This window comes from Pan troglodytes, chromosome 21, assembly GCF_028858775.2.
Source record: "Pan troglodytes isolate AG18354 chromosome 21, NHGRI_mPanTro3-v2.0_pri, whole genome shotgun sequence".
Classification (NCBI taxonomy): Eukaryota; Metazoa; Chordata; class Mammalia; order Primates; family Hominidae; genus Pan; species Pan troglodytes.
The window spans coordinates 6,474,046-6,493,156 of NC_072419.2; the positions used below are offsets into that span (position 1 = coordinate 6,474,046).

General features: G+C 61.7%; 1 protein-coding gene across 1 annotated transcript; it reads right to left on the minus strand.

Moving 5' to 3' along the window:
* Window positions 1-6,568: 6,568 nt before the first annotated feature.
* Window positions 6,569-19,009, minus strand: LOC129138240 (uncharacterized). Its single transcript, XM_054674972.2, has 2 exons — window positions 18,384-19,009; window positions 6,569-18,273 (listed from the first exon to the last, which is right to left on the minus strand). The coding sequence occupies exon 2, from the start codon at window positions 11,777-11,779 to the stop codon at window positions 10,763-10,765; it is 1,017 nt and encodes a 338-aa protein (XP_054530947.1). The 5' UTR covers window positions 11,780-18,273; window positions 18,384-19,009; the 3' UTR covers window positions 6,569-10,762.
* Between the last annotated feature and the right edge of the window lie 102 nt (window positions 19,010-19,111).

Genomic DNA, 19,111 nt, shown 5'->3' on the forward strand with positions numbered 1-19,111 from the left:
CACAGAGGCCCAGCGGGCACAAGGTTGGGGCAGCTCTGTTTCCAGCAGGGCGAGCCCGGGTGGCTGGAGAGGGAGCTCTGGAAGGTCAGCGTAGGGGCCGTCGGCCCCTGCAGACCCTGTGCCCAGCCCAGCATCCCGGGGAGCTCCCTCCACATGCTCATCCCACGAGGTTCCTGCTGCACTCAGAGTGGAGGGTGGGAGGCCTGGGGCGGAGGGCCGGGGGTTTGGAGGGGCTGAGGGGGACAAGGATGCACAAGGGGCCAGTGCAGAGGACAGCGCGACTCCCAGGGGCCCGGGGTCCTGGTCTTCCTGGTCCTGCCGTTTTTATTAGAAGCGAGCCCTCCACCCCAGCGGGTGTAGAGCCCAGGACGCAGCAGAGGGTGGGGGGGGTGGGGGGGGGTGGGGGGGCGGCATCGGGGCAGGTGGCAACCCCTTGGACGCAGGCTCAGGACGCCAGGGTCAGGGCGTGAGTGCCGGGGTCCCCTCAAAGCCGCGGGATCCAAAGAGGCCGCCGGCCCCGCCCCCGCCCCCTCCTCCTCCTCCCCCTCCACCGCCAGGCCCGGGTGGCCGCCTCCTCCGAACGTGGCCGCTTCCGCAGCGCCCGGCGCAGGCCGCACTCCGCCACCAGGGGGCGCCACAGCTCCTCGCGCCGCCGCCTCCCGCAAACACAAAGAGCCGCGCGGCCACGACGGCCGCGTGCCCGGAGCGCCGGGGTCTTTCCTGGACTCCAAAGTCAAGAGCTCACGTTCCGGGAGGATCTGTCCGCGGAAATTGGGTTCTGAGCGTTGCCGGACTCCGCCGCGGGGAGGCGGGTGAGGGGAGGGGGGCGGAGGGTCGGGGGTGCCGGGGGGTGCGGGAAGGCTGCGGGGGAGGCTGTTGGGGACGTTCGTGGCGCGGGGAGGCTGTTGGGTCCCCTCCCCGCCCCGCCGCGTCCCAGGGAACCCCGGCAGGGCACCCAGTGAGGGGGGCCCGGGCGTCCGCCGATTCCTCACTGCTGTCCCCGCCTGTGCCCGAAACCCCCGTTCACGTTCACCGAGAAAACAGACATAAACCCAGCCAGGCACATCCACTAGAATGGCTGTGATTTCAGAAAAGCAGAAGTAAGTGCTGCCGAGGAGATGGAGGCGTTGGACCCCCTCGCGCATTGTCGGGGTGGGTGCAGCCGCGGTGCAAAAGGACCTTCCTCAGAAAGTTGAGCACGAAATTCCCATAGGCCCGGAAATTCCCCTCCCGGGCGCTCCCCAGAGAGCTGAAGACTGGGCGCATGCAGGCGGCAAATGTTCACAGCAAAGGGCGGCCCAGTGCGCAGCTGGAACATCACCCCCAGGCAGTCGCTGCGACAGGGACGAGCCTGGGAAACGTGAAAATGTCCAGAACAGGGAATCCACAGATAAAGAAAAGGCATCGTGGTTGCCAGAGCTCGCGGGAGGGGGCAACAGGGACCGACTGCTTAATGTGTATGAGGACGTGTTCTGGGGTCGAGGTGAGGTCAGGGTTGCAGGACAAGATGAAAGCGCTAAATGCCACTGAATTGTTTGCTTTAACGTCATTCATTTTGTTATGTGAATTTCATCTCAATAGAATAAATAGGTCAAGCTGGCTGCAGGGCCCACCCCACCGCGGCGTGGAGCAGGGTCTTCTGGGGTGTACCACCTCTGCCCTCACCCAGGCTCCACCACGACCAGCTTCGTCCACCCCCCAGGAGACCATGAAGGCCCACGTCTGAAATCCTCACTAAGCCCACCCTCCCATCTCCCTGAACTATGGGTAGGACCCCTCTGGCCCCCAGCCCTGCCCTTGACCCGGCCCAGCAAGCCCCCACCCAGATCCACACCACCAGGCACTCTTGCCCTTGGCCTGCTGCCAGGCTGGCCCCGCTCCTTCTGGGCCTCCTGGAGCTTCAACCCCTGCCTCCACAGCAGACCCTGGCCTTTAGCATGCTCAGTCTCCTCAGTGGCAGCCCCGGGAGCAGCCCAGGGCCATCTTCTTGGGTCAAAGCCCTCCTCACTACCCACCCTCTTGCCAGGACTAGCTGTGTCCTGCAGCAGCCCAGCATGTGCCGTTGAGCTGGCCTTTTCTCAGGCCCAGTGCCCAAGGAGGAGCTGATTGCATAGGCTCAGAGTTTCCAGGAAGAGTGGGGACTCAGGTGTCTGCCCAGGTGTCTCCACCGCGTCCGCCAGGGCCTCCAGCTTTCCTAACCAGGACCCTGGCCTCTGGCCTCGGTTGAGCATTTCACCTTCTTCCATGGTTAATCCCCTGGGCTCTGCTACCCTCCTGCTGGAGCTGAGAGCATCCTGTGTGCCACCAGAGATGCCCTCTGGCTTTCAGACCTGCCTGCTTTTCACCTTCAGCCCTTTCTCACTCAGCAAAATTGTGGGGCTCCCTAGTCAGCAGCTCCCTGGGCAGCTCTCTGAGCAAGGTGGTCTCTGTGGTCATGAAGGAGAGCCGGCTAGGACAGTGCCGGAAACTCAGCTGCCACTCCCCTTCAACTCAGCTGGCCCCCCAACCTGAAGTGCACAGGAGCCGGGAAGAGAGTCTGGAGCCCACCCCGGAGGGCAGCACAGGAGGTGTCTCTGCAGCTGGTGTCCTGCCACCCCTGCAGGCAGCACACGTCCCGGGCATTCTCCTTAGCCACAGACAGAACAGCCAGCGCCAGAGTCTGCTGTCGCTTCCCCTTTAAGCACACTCATTCACCACACCCGAGGAGGCCAGAAGTGCAGGGAGCATGGGCTGGGTGCACCTCCACTGGAGAGAAGGCTGAGCCACCGCCATCCCGGGAGCCCGGCTCCCAGGCCTCTCGTTTTCCCCTACCTCCCTAAGACTTTTCTGTCACTCTCCGGCCATTGAAAGGCTTCTGTTCCTTAAAGTCCTGTTACAGTCTCCTTTCCCAGGATGCAGCGAGCCAAAACAGTACCACTGCACGTCAGCCTGGGTGACAGAGTGAGACCCTATCTTAAAAAAAAAAAAAATTGGCTGGACATGGTGGCTCACGCCTGTAATCCCAGCACTTAGGGAAGCCAAAGTGGGCAGATCATTTGAGGTCAGGAGTTCAAGACCAGCCTGGCCAACATGGTGAAACCCCATCTCTCTACTAAAAATACAAAAATCAGCATGGCGTGGTGTTGCACGCCCATAATCCCAGCTACTGGGGAGGCTGAGGTGAGAGAATTGCTTGAACCCAAGAGGTGGAGGTTGCAGTGAGCCGAGATCACACCATTGCACTCCAGCCTGGGCAACAGAGGGAGACTGTGTCTCCTAAAAAAAAAAAAAAAAAAAAAAAAAAAAAAGTCTTCTTTCTATGATGAGAATGTCAGGCCCTGCAGCCTCTTGCCCTAGCCAGAGGGGCTGGGGTCACAGTCTGTTTCCTTGCCCACCCTCAAGGGACAAGGAGGAGAGGTGAGGCTGTGGGCGCACCTGATTTTACCTGCTGGAGTCCGTGTTCTCTGGGATTAGGGAGCATCTGGAGCTGACTCTTCCTCCATGGGACCCTCCCTTTTTCAGGAAAACTTCCCCTCCGCGGGGATCCCGCAGGGCTAAGAAACACCCTCTTCACCTCTCTCCTGCCCGGTCCTTCTGACCAGCCGAGAGAGTGCAGACCCTCCCCGATCTGGGAGGAGGGCCCATCACCGGCTCCCTGCCCCCTGCTCGCCAAGCCCCCCTGGGACTTCCTAGGCTGTTCCTTCCACCTGAAGGGTCTCCCTCTGGCCAAGGCGAGGCTCACAGTTCCCCTGTCAGGATGGGGCCTTAGACACCCAGACTGACCCAGTGACAATCACCTTAATTCTCCACCGATAACTACCTACAAGTTTTCTTATTTATTCATTAGTGGATTTGTTCGTGATCAGCCCCACACCTGTTAGAATGGAAGCTGCAGGCAGCAGGAACCAGTGTGGCCAAATCCGAGGGCAGCACAAACCGGGCCTCCTCGTGGACAGCAGGTTCATGGACAGCAGGTGTGGAGCAGGCCAGGCCCACAGGAGGGCGGGCAGGAGGGCAGGCGCCGAGAGGTGCGGATGGCCTCTCAGAACAGGGGTGCAGGCTGGTGGGGGCAGCAGCTGGAAGGGGAAGGTCACAGAGCCAGAAAGATAGGGTGTCCGCCACAGCCAGTTCTTTGGAAGTTTCCCTGAAAAAGGGAAAAGAGACAAGGTATGGTTCAAAGGAAAGCAGGGCCTGGGAGAGGCCTGTATGCAGTGTGTCTGCAAAGGGAGGAGGAGGCAAAGATACTGAAGGGGAAGAGGGAAAGGAGGAAGGGACAGGGGAGGTGACAGAGGGAGGGGAGGGGGAGGAGGGGTGGGGGAGGGGATGAGGGAAAGGGGGAGGGAAAGGGGGAACAGGTGGGAGGGGAGGAGGGGGTGGAGGAGAGGAGACAGGAGAGAGGGGAGTAGGGGGAGGGGATGAGGGGAAGGTAGGAGGGGAGAGGGGACAAGTGGGAGGGGAGGGGATGGGGAAGGGAATGAGGGGACAGGTGGGAGGGGAGGGAATGAGGGGCAGGGGGGAAGGGAGGGGGGTTTGGCCCTGCAGCAGGTGGGATTCTGCTCAGCCCATTTCCTGGGCCACGGGATTCATGAAGGGCACTGGATCAGGTCCCCCGGGCGCACTGTTGCTGGTATATGCGGTGGTCGTTTTTGGTGTCATCACTGCTATCTCCCAGGCCGGGAGGAAGGACCGAGGGTGGGCCCGGCGCCGGTGGGGGTCCTGGGCAGGGGCGGCGTCCAGGGCGGCGTCCAGGGCGGCGGCGCGGCTGGGCTGGTCCTGGCGCTGGGACCCGCAGCTGCGCCCTCTGCCTGAGCAGAGACCGGGGCCCCCACGCTCCGCGCCAGCACCCGGCCGCGCTGCGGAGAGGGAAGGGTTACGGCGGGGATGGGGGTGGGGGGGGGTTGGCGGGGGCGCGACTGACTGGCTCGGGATTGGCTCGGCGCGCGCGGGACCCGGGGGCAGCTGCGGGCCCAGACTTCCCGGACGCCCTGGCGCCTCTGCTGCCCACGGCGGCCCCGAGGCCGCGCCCGCGGAGAGGGGGGCCCCCATCTCCTGTCAGCCGCAGTGACTGCGGGTGCCTGACGGCGCCGCCAGAGTCTCCCGGGGCTGCCTCTGTCGGTCCCGACCTGCCTGGTCCCTGGAGCTGGGGTGGGAGTCGTGCTTTGATCAATCACTGGGGGCGGGGGGACTGGTCGACCACACCTGAGGGCCCGGGACTTGTTTGCCACACCTGGGGGAGTTTCGCGGCGGCATCTGGAGGGGTCCTGGTTGAGCAACTAGGGGGGTGTCTGGTAACCAGCCGGGCCCCTCAGGCTCCCTCCCGGCAGGCCCTGAACAGACAGCCAGGGATGGAACTCGCCCCCTGGGCACCCTGTGCCTGCCCTCAGCCTCCCCACTGAGGCCCAGGACTTTAGAGGTGGGCGTGCCCACCAGGCTGCCAGGCCGTCCCTCCGTGGGCAGCTGAGCAGGCCACAGTGTGGAAGAGGCTCCAGAAAACCCAGCCCTGCCGCTGCACACGTGCGTGGCCAGCAGATAAAGTCTTCCTTGTTATTGTGGGCAGCGTAGCTGCACCTGCGGTGAGGCCAGCACTGCTGAAGAGATGTCAATTCACAGAGCTTGACTATGACCCAAAGGTGAGGTCAGGACTCCGGGAGAGGATGGTAGCGGTCTTCAGGGGAAACTCTCCTTTTCTTCTGTCTGGACACTGGATCCACACACTCGCCTGTCCCCATCCTCCCACAGAATAGGGCTCCTGGGACCTCGGCCCTGGGCAGGATTTGGGGGATGGCCACGTCTCCCTGAGTGGGCTCTGCTCATGGTCCTCACAAGGCCCGGGACATGGATGAGACCAGGCCTGCGTCCTCTGCCTCCCCGCCCCACTGTGGCTGTGCCAGCCTCCCTGACAGGGGCTCCTCCGTCCACGTGCCCCTCCTGGGCCACTATCCCGTTATAAACAGGCAGGAGTCTCCTTCCAGCCTCCCTCTGGGGTGGGCAAGCAGCACGGCGATCACTTGCCCCGAATCCCTCATCTATCACCCTGAACTGTGTTCACGGTAAAATTACTCATCCTCAGCCAGTGATAAATGGCATCAGTCTAGAGCCAGCCCGCGGCAGGGGGTGGGGCTCCCTGCTCAGGGTTCCCAGGCCTGGGCCAGATAACCCTGGTGAGCTGCGCCTTTGTGCTCACACACAGCTGGCAATGGCAAGTCAGTGGATTTGTATGTGTCTGACGTGTGCCCTTGGTAAAAGCACACGTGTGCACGATTCTGTGTGCATGTGCTTGTGGGGGCTGGGGGCTGAGGGAGGCCATCTGGGATGTGGGGTCTGGATGTGGTGGCCAGGGTGGACGCTAGGCAGGCAGCAGAGTGGAGAAGGTATGTTGCCAGGAGAAGGGACCCAAGGAATCGGAAGAGCAGGGGGAGCCACTGAGTGGGGTGCAGGGAAGATGGGGTGTCTGGGAGCTCAGCCTGGTGCAGAGGGAGGGAAGCAGGCAGCTCCTGGGTGCACGGGTGGGGCATACTCTCTACAGATTCAATGCTGGATTTGTATAGTGTATAGATTTTCAATAGTTATTTAAAATCATCAAAAACAATCGTGTTTACAATTTATTGGGCAACCACTATATGCTGGTCAACATCTAAAATTTATCAACAATTGTACAAGCCAAGTATTTTATCCTCATTTCTACAGAGGGTAAAACCGAGAAAAAGGAACTTTACATTGTCAGTGATCAAACACCTGGTGCACCCATGGCCGTGCGTCCGCAGGACAAAGCAGCCTTTGGAGCCCTGGAACTTAAGATGTCCAGAGATCAGCAGCTCTCGGCTCAGGCCCAGGCAGCTGGACAGCACCCAGCGCCTCCTCCAGGTCCTCCTGGGTCCCCTCCTTTCTTTCACTTTCAGCCCGGGAATCTCTGTGAAGTCCTAGCTGATAACTAAGGGGTTAATGAATAATCACAGTGATGAGCTCTGGAGGAGGCCCAGAGCAGCTGTGGCCTCCTTTGATTAAACCACAGAAGTCCAGAGGATCAGGCCTCAAATCTCCACCACCTGCCAGCTGGCACCTGTGAAGGAGGTGGGACCAGCACCCACCTCACAGTGGCTGCAGGGTCACCTGAGATGGTGATTGCAAAGTGCTCAGCCATCGGGACACATATTTCCAAGACCTCCTGAGTGCCGGCTGGCCCCTGGAGCAGAGATGAGACCCCTGTGGGGCCTACAGTCCAGTTATGAAGGCAGGGTTCCTGTGTAAGCCAGCAGGCCCAGTTCTGGAAAGGCTAGGATGTGGGTTCAGAAGCTGAAGGACAATGGACTCATTCTGACTGGAGGGATCCAGGAAGGCTTCATGGAGGAAGTGGCATTTGACATTGGCATCAAGGATGAACAGGATTAGACAGAGGGGACTGGTGTCTGCGTGAAGGATCGCCAAAGCGCTGTTCTGGGGTGAAGGCGATCAGCCCCTCCTGCCCCTCCTGAACTATGAGGCTCAGGAGCCTTTGGCAGAAGGTGGCTCTGCATGCCCCAGGTGCAAGCTTGGAGCTTCCTTTTCTGCACTCCACAGCAGGAAGAAGGGCAGTGTGAACTGCTCACCACTGTCTTCCTAGGTTTGCAGCTCTGCGCCTGGCACAGAGACAGGCTCAGTGACAGTTGAAGGAATCGGAGAAATAATGAAAAGTGTGTTCAGCCTGCAGGCGGCAGAGCCTCAGGTTAACTGTTAACGTCAGGAAATGACAGATCCAACGCTCCTGCTTGGGGCAGCATGGAGGCCAGCGGAGGAACTGCAGGAGCCTAAAGGAGATGGCGCGCAGGCCTTGCTCGGGAGAGCAGCCGTCTGAAAGACGGCGGCGAAGGGTGCCGGAGGAGATGCCCCGGGCAGGGGCTTGGCGGGGTCTGGCACCAAACTTCCCAAAGCAGCTGCCTCTGTGAACTGTGCCTGGCAGGGAGGGAGCCACACCGGGAGTGACCCTAGACGCTGGCTCCCCAGGGGTGACTGGAGGCAGTGTCTCCCACCCATGTGGGCCTCCGGCTTGGGGTCCCCAGAGCTCTGCCCTGCTGCTGGCTGCACTGAGAGAGGTGGCCTTCTGAATGGGCCCTGTCCCGGGGGAGCCTCTGGTAAAGAGATTCACCTGCACCCTCAAAACACGCCATGCCCATTGGAGGCTCTGGGTGCAGGCTGCCCCTCAAACAGAGAAAACCACACGCTGTTTAAGACCCCAAACCAAGGAGACAGCCCCTCATGCCCCCTTCTATCTCCCCTTCTGTCCAGGGCCCCCTGCCTGCTCTGGTCCACCCCGTCCTGACCCCCTCTGCCTGTTCATCTGAGGGCCGTGGGCCAAGGCCTGGGCCTGGCTGAGGGTCAGGGATCCTGGGACCTGCTTGAGACCATGCCCCATACGCTCCTTCGGCCAGAAGGTCAGCCGTGGAGACAAACCCCCACCCTGAGCCCGCAGTGTCAGCAACGCCCTGTCCTCACAGTGCCGGGCAGTGTCAGGCTGAGACCCGGGGCCACCTGTTCCAACGTCCACTCCAAGCAAGCCAGAGCCAGGTCCTGCCAGCCTGCCCATGTGCACACTTTAGCAGACAGGTTTCCTGGTGTGACACACACGTGTTATGACCGCGGCTGCTGCCCCCAGCCCAGAGTGCACTTCCGGGTAATCCAGCACCCTGAGGCTTCACTGCTCTCCTGAGGGTTTTGTAAGATTAAATCTCCTTCACAATGACAGCCTCCTGTCACCTGGGCCCTGGTGACGAAGCCTTCGGAGAGGCAAGGACCCAGCCGGGGCATTCACAGTGGGCGTGCTGTCCACCCTCCGCCCCTGTCCTGGCCCCCACAGTGGAGCCGCCACCTTGGGTAACAGGGGCTGCCTGAGGTCCTGGAGAAGGAAGAACCAGGTGGCCCACCTTCGGTGCACAGGGAGCAGCAGGCACCTGACGGCAGCCCCCGCACCCCTCCCTGGGCTGAAGTTCAGGCTGTCTCACCCCTTGCCAGGAGCTCAGGGCTGAGGTAGGTTGGCAGGGGATGGGTTGAGGGTCTGTTGTCCAGCAGGTTGCCCGGGCCCCACCCAGGCCACTCAGAAAACACCTGTGAGAGCCCCGCAGGCATGCAGGGCACTGTCATGAGCACACCAGTGGGGACAGACGTCCAGGCAGGAGGGAGCAGCCAGACCCCCATCCCACCAGCGTCACCAGGTGAGCAAGGCTGGGGAACAATGGAGGCGGAGCCCCGCGACTGCCCAGCTCACTGCCCCCAGTGTCCAGGCTGTGGTGCAGGCATGGGGACCCAGGTGTGTTCAGGGGTCTCCTTCAGGGAAGGAGACCAAGCTGGGAGTCTGGGGAGGCCGAGGTGTGAGGTGACAGCAGGTGAAGAGTGAGCGACAATCAGCATTTTCACATGAAAGGAAACTACAGGCCCGGGTGCAGTGGCTCACGCCTGTAATCCCGGCACTGTGGGAGGCTGAGGTGGGAGGATCACCTGAGGTCGGGAGTTCGAGACCAGCCTGACCAACATGGAGAAACCCCATTTCTACTAAAAAAAATACAAAATTAGCTGGGCATGGTGGCGCATGCCTGTAATCCTAGCTATTCGGGAGGCTGAGGCAGGAGAATCACTTGAACCCGGGAGGCGGAGGTTATGGTGAGCGAAGATCGCACCACTGCACCCCGGCCTGGGCAACAAGAGTGAAACTCCGTCTCAAAAAAAAAGAAGAAGAAAGAAAAAGAAAAAATGAAAGGCAACCACAGAAGGCGAGGAGAACCACCCGAGATCACCAGAGGGAACTGTGGAAGGTCCATGGTCCACCAGCCAGGCTGGGGCACCTCAGCCCCTGAGCAGAGCACCAAGCAGGGCCGTGCCCTGGTAAAGGAGGGCACAGTCAGCCCCAGACTACATGCTGCCTTGGTCCTCCCAGCAGGGCTTAAAAGCAAGACCCCAAAGGACCAAACAGCTTCCAAGTAACTTTCTGGAGTCCTGAGCAAAGTCAGCTTTGCTCAGCTTTGCTACAAAAATAGTCAGCACCCAGCAAAATTCACAATCCCTGTCACCCATTCAAAAATCACCAGGCATGCGAGGAAGCAGGAAAAGGAAAATGCACCCAGAAGAGAAGGAGCACCCATCAACGGGGCCGCCTCAGAAGCGACAGACGACCGGGCAAGTCCAAGGGCACCGAGGCACCTGCCACCGCTGTGTCCAGCGCTCCCGAAGCCAGAGGGCAGGTGGGACATAGGTGGGGACGTTCTGAGCAAAAACGTATGCGGCCAAGCTGGGGTCGCCCGTGGGAGGAGGGCGAAACGCTTGCACGTGGGTAGGGAAGTCTCTGCAAGGGGCTGTGTGGGCTCCGGGACCAGATGCTGTGAGGGCCTCACCAGCTGCGAGGTGGCAGGACCAGATGCTGTGAGGGCCTCACCAGCTGCAAGGTGGCTGTCTCTGCCCCACCCCACATGCTCAATGCATGTTAATTTCATCTTGTTTCATTTTCATTCCCATTTTACAGATTGAGGTTCAGAGAAGTCAGAAGCCTTCCCAAGGTTGCACAGCCAGAAGTGGGCACAGCGTCCTGGGGTGAGGCCTCACACCCTCTGCGCCACCTGCCCTCCAGGTCCCACCATCCTCACAAATTCAAGGCAAGGTTCTGGAACCCCCAGCCCTCCAGAAAGGGGAAGCTGAGCCCAGGAGGCACATCTGAGAGTTCGGGTCAGTGAGTTTACCCTGCGCTCACGCCGATTCCTCCTGCATCCTCTGTCGGGATGTCTGGATTCCAGAGTCCCCACCCTGATTTTCCAACCTTGCCTCAGCCTTGGCTTCTCCCTTTTGGGGTGGGACAGGGAACCCCAGCAGCAGGTGTATGAGGGCATGAGAGGGCGGGAGGTGCCCTATGCCTACCCGCCAGACCAGAGCCCCAGCCCTGGACACAGGGAGAGAGCATGAGCGCTGTTCCTGCTCCCACTCCCTCATCTGAGCAGGTGCTCCCAGGTACAGGTGCCGAGTCCCACCCAGAGGGGCCCTGCCACAACCAGAGGACCGACAAACCCAGATACAACTGTCTCTTCCCCCTGGTCAGGGTCTGGGCAAGGGTCCCTCTGGGCTGCTGTCCATGCTGTGAGTGTCCGTGCTGTGGGCTGCAGTTGTGAGTGTCCGTGCCGTGGCCCGGTGTGTGAGTGTTCCTGCCCTGGCCCGCTGTCGCGAGTGTCCCCACCGTCGCCTGCTGTCGCGGGTGTCCGTGCCGTGGGCCGCTGCCGCGGGTGTCCGTGCCGTGGGCCGCTGCCGCGGGTGTCCGTGCCGTGGGCCGCTGCCGCGGGTGTCCGTGCCGTGGGCCGCTGCCGCGGGTGTCCGTGCCGTGGGCCGCAGACGTGGGTGTCCGTGCCGTGGGCCGCTGCCGTGGGTGTCCGTGCCGTGGGCCGCTGTCGTGGGTGTCCGTGCCGTGGGCCGCTGTCGTGGGTGTCCGTGCTGTGGGGCGCTGTCGTGGGTGTCCGTGCTGTGGGCCGCTGTCGTGGGTGTCCGTGCTGTGGGCTGCTGTCGTGGGTGTCCGTGCTGTGGCCCGGTATGTGAGGTTGCGTTTCCAACAGGGAGTGATTTGGCTTTGGTTACCTGAGGGTCTGAGGACAGGCACTAAAGCCCCACCTTTCTGGCTTCCAGAGTTGCCGGCTCCAGCAGCAGCCTCCAGGCCTGAGCAGGCTCTGGGGCTCCCACACCTGGGGGGCCAGGGTGGGGGTGACAAAGGGCCCCAGGCGACAGCTGAGAGCCGGCCCTGAGCCGGCCAGGGTGGGCAGCAGAACAGCCACCAGCTCCCGCCAGGCCCTCGCAGCATGAGCGATGGCACGCCCAGCGATAAGAAACTAATAATTTATGCTTCCAGCTCCCGGGGCCGGCGCGGAGGGAAGGCTGGGCCACAGCCTCCCCTGCACCGAGCGGCCGCAGTCCTTTATTGCACAAATTATTAACGACCAGAGAATGAATGACTCTGTAATCAGATCAGGCTGCCAGCACTTTTCATTGCATTTATTTGTATAAATTCTGAAGTCGGGGTCTGCCCTAAGCTCAGCAAGCCAGCCTCGTGCTGGCTGGGCGCCCAGGCCCCCACCCAGACGGAGCACCCGTCCCTCACCCTGCCCACGGGTTCCAGAGGACAGAGGGCTCAGGAACGGGTGCAGGGAACTGCTCTGAGCCAGAAGCCGAGTTCATGGGCACCCAAAGCAGCCCTGGGCCAGGGTCACAGCTCTGTCCTTGAACCTGCCTCAGGGAAGATTCCCAACTGTCCTCAGAGCCAGGGGCACCCAAGGCTTGGGAGCTGAAGGGGGGTGGGTCTCAGACCAGGAGAAGGCTCCCCAGCCCTGAGGGAACCCTCATCACCCCCCTGCTCTCCTCGATCCAGGAACCGTCCCAGGGTTGCCCCAGGCCTCCTGGCTCTCCTGCCTCCATCCCGTGGGCTTCCCGGGAGCCCCAGGCTGGTCTCCCACCTGCGCCCTCCTTTTCTGGTCTTGCCTGGGCTGGGCCCAGGGGCTCTGGCTGTGGGTTTTCTGTGCAGCACCTCGAAGTGAGCCTGACGCTGGTCCTCTCCTGAGCCCCCGTTCAATCTTATTGACCTCTCGTTACGCTACAGAGCATAAATTCAGATTTAGAGATCTTATGTTCCATCATAAATTGGGCTGGCAGACTTCTGATCAACAAGATAAAGCTGTCTTCCGTGAAGCGGGTGTTTTATTAGTCTTGGTCCCAGTGCTGCAGGTGTGGGCTGGGGAGTGCCTGAGGGAGGGGCCTCTGCTTGGGACCCTTCCTGCCTGGGCAAGGGGCTGAGTCCCTCCTGCCGCCCGGGCTGGGCCCCAGGTACCTGGCGAACAAAGGGACCCTGAAATTGCCGCCTTTCCCCTGCCTCTTGGGCTCTGCATATGATTTCAGCCAATCCCTGCTGCCCAGCCTCGCCCACCCGCTTCTGGGGCCACCCCCGGGTTAAGCAGGGCTGTGCAGCATGGGGGTCCTGTTCTCATTCAGCCACCTGCACGGCCACGCCAGTGTGATTCCTCAGCAGCCACACAGAAGACAGATGGTCCATAGGAGACTCAGAAACAGAGAAGCCTCACGCCAGGTCCACAGAGGCACCCACTCCCGCCAAAAGGATGCCACGCACTCACCCTGCCCTCTGGGGAGCACAGTGGGAGTCCAGGACACCGCCTTGGATGGGGTGAGGCTCCGTCTGTGACCTCAGAAAGTCAGTCTGGGGCTGGACTTGACATGGGAAACAGAATAAAACTGCCTGTCCACCTGAGCTTGCCGCCCTAAAAATCCCTGACATGATACAGAAGTCAGTGCTGACAGAGGGCCTGCTGCCCCCAGTGACGCTGCCGGTGGGGTCTCAACCCACCCACTTCTGGAGCAGCCGGTCCCAGCTGTGGTCCTGCTGGCGCACACGGGGATGAGACCCTTAAACACACAGCGACTGCACAGTGCAACCCTGCATATCCCATTTGGGTACAAGTTTCATTACCGGAAGAAACATGGGGAGGGACCCCAGAGCATCTCACGCGTGGGTACCCTCCGCTGTGTTAGCATCCCGGCCCTCACACGGCACCCAGGCCTCATTGGAACAAGGCCTTGTGCAGACACGGTGGGATCTGCGTGTGCATTGGGGCCTGTGCCTGGGCTGCTGCTCCCCGGACACCGCTGTCAGGATCTCCAGGACCCCCATGAGTGGTCAGTGGAGCAGAGATGGCACAGACGCCAGCGACCTGGGTCATTCTCTACCTGGGATGTGGGACCCCAGAGACCACGCTGTGGGTCTTTATCTGCCTCTTCATGCAGGAGCAGGCGCGACCCCTGCCTGCCCCAGCCATGAGAATCTGTCACAGGGGACCTCTGTGGCACCCTGTGCTGCAGGCAAGGCCTTAGGACAGACGCCACGCCACTGTCCAGGAGACTGTCTCCTGAGACTGACCTCCCCTTGCACTGGGCAATGTCTGCTGAAGATAAGGACGTCTTCGCTGGGCCAGGCCTGGAGTTCTCCCAGATCGTGAGCTTTCCTCTCTCTGATGAAGAGGATACCTGTGGTCAAACTCCTACAGAGCACTGGGGACAGGAAGGCAGGCAGAGTCCCACCTGGGCAGGTGGTAGGAGTGGAAGGAGCAGTCAGGCAGCAGGGCTGCCCAGGGCTAGGAGTCTGGCTGCGAGCAGGGCCCACCCTCCCCTGGACACAATGGAAGATCCCGTGTGTGGTTTTCACTGACTGAGCACCTATCTCGTGCCAGACATGTGGGACTGCCGATGAATTAACAAAAGCCCTGCTCTCAGGGGGGCTCCCATCCCAGCACATACACCATCACATCTGGGGTCCAGCCTGGACCACCCCCATGCAGTTGGAGAGGGTCTCAGAACCAGGTCTGAGAACAGCAACTTCCAGCCACGGCACCCCGCCCCTCCCCAGGTGGCCTGGGCTCCAGCTCCTTGCAGCTGAGGCTGCCTGTGCAGGGCCCCCGGCTGATGCCCCTCTCCTCTGAAGCTCGGGGTTCGCCGCAGCCTGGCACCCTCATCGGGCCTGTTACGCACGTTCTGGTCTCTCCGTGCCCACAGACCCACCAAGCTCACCAGCCAGTCAATGTGCAGCCAGCACAAGCCCGACCTGCTAGGGGCCTCAGAACAAGCGGCGTGGCCCGAGGCCGTCACACAGCATCTGTGCTGAGAGTGAGCTGACGTGGACGGCGGCACCTTGGCCGTGGCAGAGGCACCATCCCTCCACCCTCACTCATGTAGGGATCCACTCTTCTCTCGCACCGGGCCCTGCTGGCACATTCCAGATGTGGGGCACACGGACTGGAGCCCAAGGCCTGCGTGCTGGGCCCTGGCTCTGCACTCGGCTCCCAGAGTCTCCCACCCAATGTCAGAGAGGGTGCCCCAACAGTGCTTCGGGGGCTCCTGTCATGAGGGCTGAGGACCACCTAGGCCCACGTCCACCCAGCAGGTGGCAGCTGCATCCCCTGGTCCCCTCCACAACCCTGGCCAGGTCCAGGCTGCAGGCCACAGTGTTGGCAGGGGGAGGAGAGGGTGAAATTGGCTGAGCCCATCCATTGGGACAGAACCTCCCGCTCCTTGGGGCTCTGGAGAACTCTATTCCTTCTCTTTGCTTAACCTCAAGGTGCTGGGGCCTCTGGCTGCTGCACCATTTACAGAGGAATTGTCTGGGATGTGCCGGGCCGAGCACTCTCGCTCTCGCCGGTGTCCGCGTCAGCACGCTAGTGACATGGCAGGTGAGGACCACGGCACCGCCCCTGCGATCTGGCAGTCAGAGCCCACCTGTGTGTCTGCAGGAGCATCCCTGACTACACACCACGGGACGGCAGGGAAGGGCCCCTCGGGCCCCACCCCTTTGTTCTTTCAATGGTAAAGGTTCAGGTCGGTGGACAGACTGGACTTGGAAACACCTTCTTGCGTCCTCGAAATGACGTGGCGCGCAGCCAGCTCACAGCACCCAAAGGCACGGGCAAGTTGCATCACGGCAGCCCCTCCTGTCTTGACCAGGAGCAGGTGTGTTCCTGAGGTCCTGGCCACTTCTGCAGGAGCATCTGAGGGAGCCCAGCTGATATACCACGACCCCTGACCTCCCGGGTTAGCCTTTCCATCCAACAGCACCAGGACTGGACAGGCCACCTTGGCTGAGGATCACGTGTGCCTGGGTCCGTGCGGTGCTGATGCACACAGGCCCTGGGTCTGTGTTGCGCACAGGCTTGGAAAGCAGTGCACATCCTGTCTGCCCCGGTGTCTATAGTGAAGCCATCTTTGTCCGTGTGGCCATGGGAGGGTCTGTCTGTGCTGTGTGTGTGTGTCCTGCGCGCATCGGGAGCTGCTGCGCCACACATGGGCACGCAGGGTGTGGGCACACCTGTGCTTCTGAGCCCGCGTGCCCTTGCCGGTGGCCAGGCACACACACAGCTGTGCATCCTTGGCCCAAGATCAGCTGTGCCACACCTGCAGGCTGCAGGATCTTTTCAGTATATCTCCCTCCATCACCAGAAGTAAGCACAGGACTGAGGCTGACAGGCTGGCCTGAGCGCTGCTCACCTGCACCTCCTGGCTGCACCTGTGGCCCCGGACTCGGCTTCCCCATCTCTCTCCTCCCCACCCCACCTCTGGGTCATCTCCGGCTGGGGCTGTACCACATCTGGGCTCAATAAATGGTTGATTGATTGATGAGGGGATGGATGAGAAGGGCTCTAAGAGAAATGCTGGGGAGCCTGGGCAGGCACTCCCGGATGGCGGAGGCGGTGTGCGGGCTAGGGCAGCGGCCCCTGGCGCCCCCACACTCCCCCAGGACGTCTGGGGTCACCGTCTGCTCCATGGCAGCCCCAGGGTTATTTATGACCTCCTCCCTCTGGTGGCGGGAGGCAGGCTCCAGCCTCAGCCCAGCGGCGGAGGGGCCCCAGCATGGGGACCCGGAGCAGCGACAGAGGCACCAAGGCCCAGGCAGGCGGGGCTCGGTGGGCCGGAGGAGGGGCGGGGAAGTCCACACCGCCAGGTCCCTGCCTTGCTCAGGATGATTCCAGCGCCAAAACTCTGTTCCTCTGGCCTCTGCCGCCAGCCTGAGGAGTGCAGGGGAGAGTGGGGCCCAGGTGTCCCTGGCCAAGACAGGTGTGTGAGTGGACATGGGACACAGGTGTGGTAGTGGAGGACACGTGTGAGCAAGTGATCACACAGATGTGTGAGCAGACACAAGACATGGGACACAGGTGCGCAAGTGAACACGGGACTGGTGTAAGCCAGCAGGCATGAGACACGGGTGTGAGCGAGTGGATACAGGACATGTGTGAGTGGGCACGGACAGTACAGGTGTGAGCGAGTGGACACGAACGAGATACAGGTGTGGGAGTGGACACAGAACAGGTGTGAACATGGACACGGACACGGGTGTGTGTGAGTGGACACAGGATATGAGTGTGTGAGTGGACAGGACCAAGGAAGGGGCACAACCCCGCGGAAAAGGGTGATGCTGGGAGTGAGGAGCCTGCTCCTGTGGGAAAGTGGCCTCTGAACAGGTGCCTGCTTCCCAGGAAGACAAGGAGGTGGTGGGGAAGGCCTCCTCACCCAGCCCCTGGAGGGACCTCCAGAACATCAGGGAGTGGACAGTGAGGATAGAGGGGTGCCTCCAGCTTTGGACCCAGTCAGGGTCTTTTCTGGAAGACACCATGGGCCCGGGTAGGCCGCCACACCCATCCAGAAACCCAGGGCCAGCCCCATGCCCCTCCTTAACCACACTGTGGGCCTGAGCATGATGAGATGCTGGTGAACAGGGGAGGGCTCTTGGAAGGGAAAGGAGGCCCCTCTGCTGGCCCAGGTCAGAGGAGAGGCCTGGCCCAAGGGCCTCAGACCCTGAGAGGCACTGCCATGCAGACCTGCGCCTCCCCAGCCTCCCTCCCCAAATCACTGTGTGAACATCAGGGAGTCAGGTGCAGGCGAACCTAGAAGGAGGGTCAGGTGCAGGTGAACCTAGTAGCCCACACACGGGCAGTAGGGTCAGGGCTGCAGCCAGACAGTGGGCACTCAGGGCCAGTCCACATGGCCTCCAGCTGACCCCAGGAGCAGACTTTCCACATGGTATCAGACCTGGGAGAAGACACAAACTTCAGGAGAGGAAGGCACAGGAACTCACTGGCAGCCACAGCTGGGGTCAGGGATGTGCTGGTGTCCTGGATGCAGACAGGTTGATAGGGCCAAGGGTGGCCACATAAGGAAGGGTCACCCACACTCACACCCACACTCCCACCTGGCCCCCAAGACCCCAACAGACCAACGAGCCCCCACAGAACAGGGCCAGTATAGCGGGGGAGGCTTCTGGGCATGTTCCTTGTCTGAGCAGAGCACTCCTGGCCCAGACCTCACTCCGCAGGTTGACTGTGGGACCAGCAGAAGCCTCTGGTGAGATAAGGTGAAGGAGCCCAGCGTGGTCACCCAGGGTCAGGTTTATGCTCAAGGAAGCTGGTCTGGCAGGAGGTGGTGGTGGGCTGTTCCCTCCCTCGAAGAAGGCACCTGTGCAAACAGGCCTGTGGCCCACTCACCCCTGGACCTGCTCTGGGAGATGCCCACAGGGACATGCCAGCTGCATCTCAAGGGCAGGGGCCGGGGTCAGAACAGGAGGCCCCTTTCTAGTGGATGCAACACGGCACAGCAGGGCAGGACAAGGCTGTCTCACCTGCTGTTACCAACGCCCCCAGGTTGTGTTTCTCTTCGGAACGCTCCAGATGCAATGCCGATCTGGGCACGCAGGGAGGTGTGGGGTGACAGGAAGCTCACCAGGAACCAGGGACTGGGGCCCAGACTGACCTGTCAGAAGGCACCAAGGTGGACGTGGTGCGGCCGGTCCTGCTTCACTAGCCTTGCTCCTCCTAGTGGGAGGCCGTGCACCCTGCCAACCCGCTATCCCCCACCCTCACCCTGCCTCGGATCCACACCACCTTCCTGCTGGGAGGTGTGGGGTGACAGGAAGCTCTTGCCCCACACCATGGCCCTGGCGCGGTCCTGGTGTGAGACATCCTGCATTTGAAATAGCTGTGTGACTTCAGGAGAGTTACTTGACCTTTCTGTCTCAGCGTTATCTGCAAAAGACTAAACAGGAACTCCGTGGCTCGGGCGAACTCACTCCTGTGAAGTGCATAGGAAGGGGAACGAGTGGGCGGGGAGGTGCTGCCCTGTTATTCACAGAACACTTTGCCCAGGCAACACACTACAAATCCACAACCTCGCTCCCTGCAGGTGCACGGAGACCACCCACGCCCTCCCGGACACCAACGCCCACCATCAGATTCGCTGTGCAAAGTCCCAGAGCCGCCGGCGCACGCTCACACCCCGGCGAGCAGCCCCCAGCTCCCTCCCTCCGAGAGGAGCCCGGTCCGCGACCAGCCCAGCCCATCCCAGTCCCGCGCGGAGTCCTGGATTCCAGCCGCTCGCAGTGACTCGGTACTCGGGATAGTGCCGCGGGCCGCAGCCCTGTCCCGCTGCCGCCGCCGGATGCCCCGAGTCGGCCGTCACGCACCCCCCGCGGGAGCCCGCGCCGCCCGCCGCGCCGGGGCCTTTTAAATGGGCCAAGTTGTGGCGGCGGCTTCGGCGGCGGAGTTTCCCAAGTCCCCGCCGGGCGGGCGCGCGCCAGTGGACGCGGGTGCAC

Coding starts and splice junctions, on each gene's coding strand:
- LOC129138240 (XM_054674972.2), bottom strand. CDS start 11,779: ATGCTGCGAGGGCCTGGCGGGAGCTGGTGGCTGTTCTGCTGCCCACCC.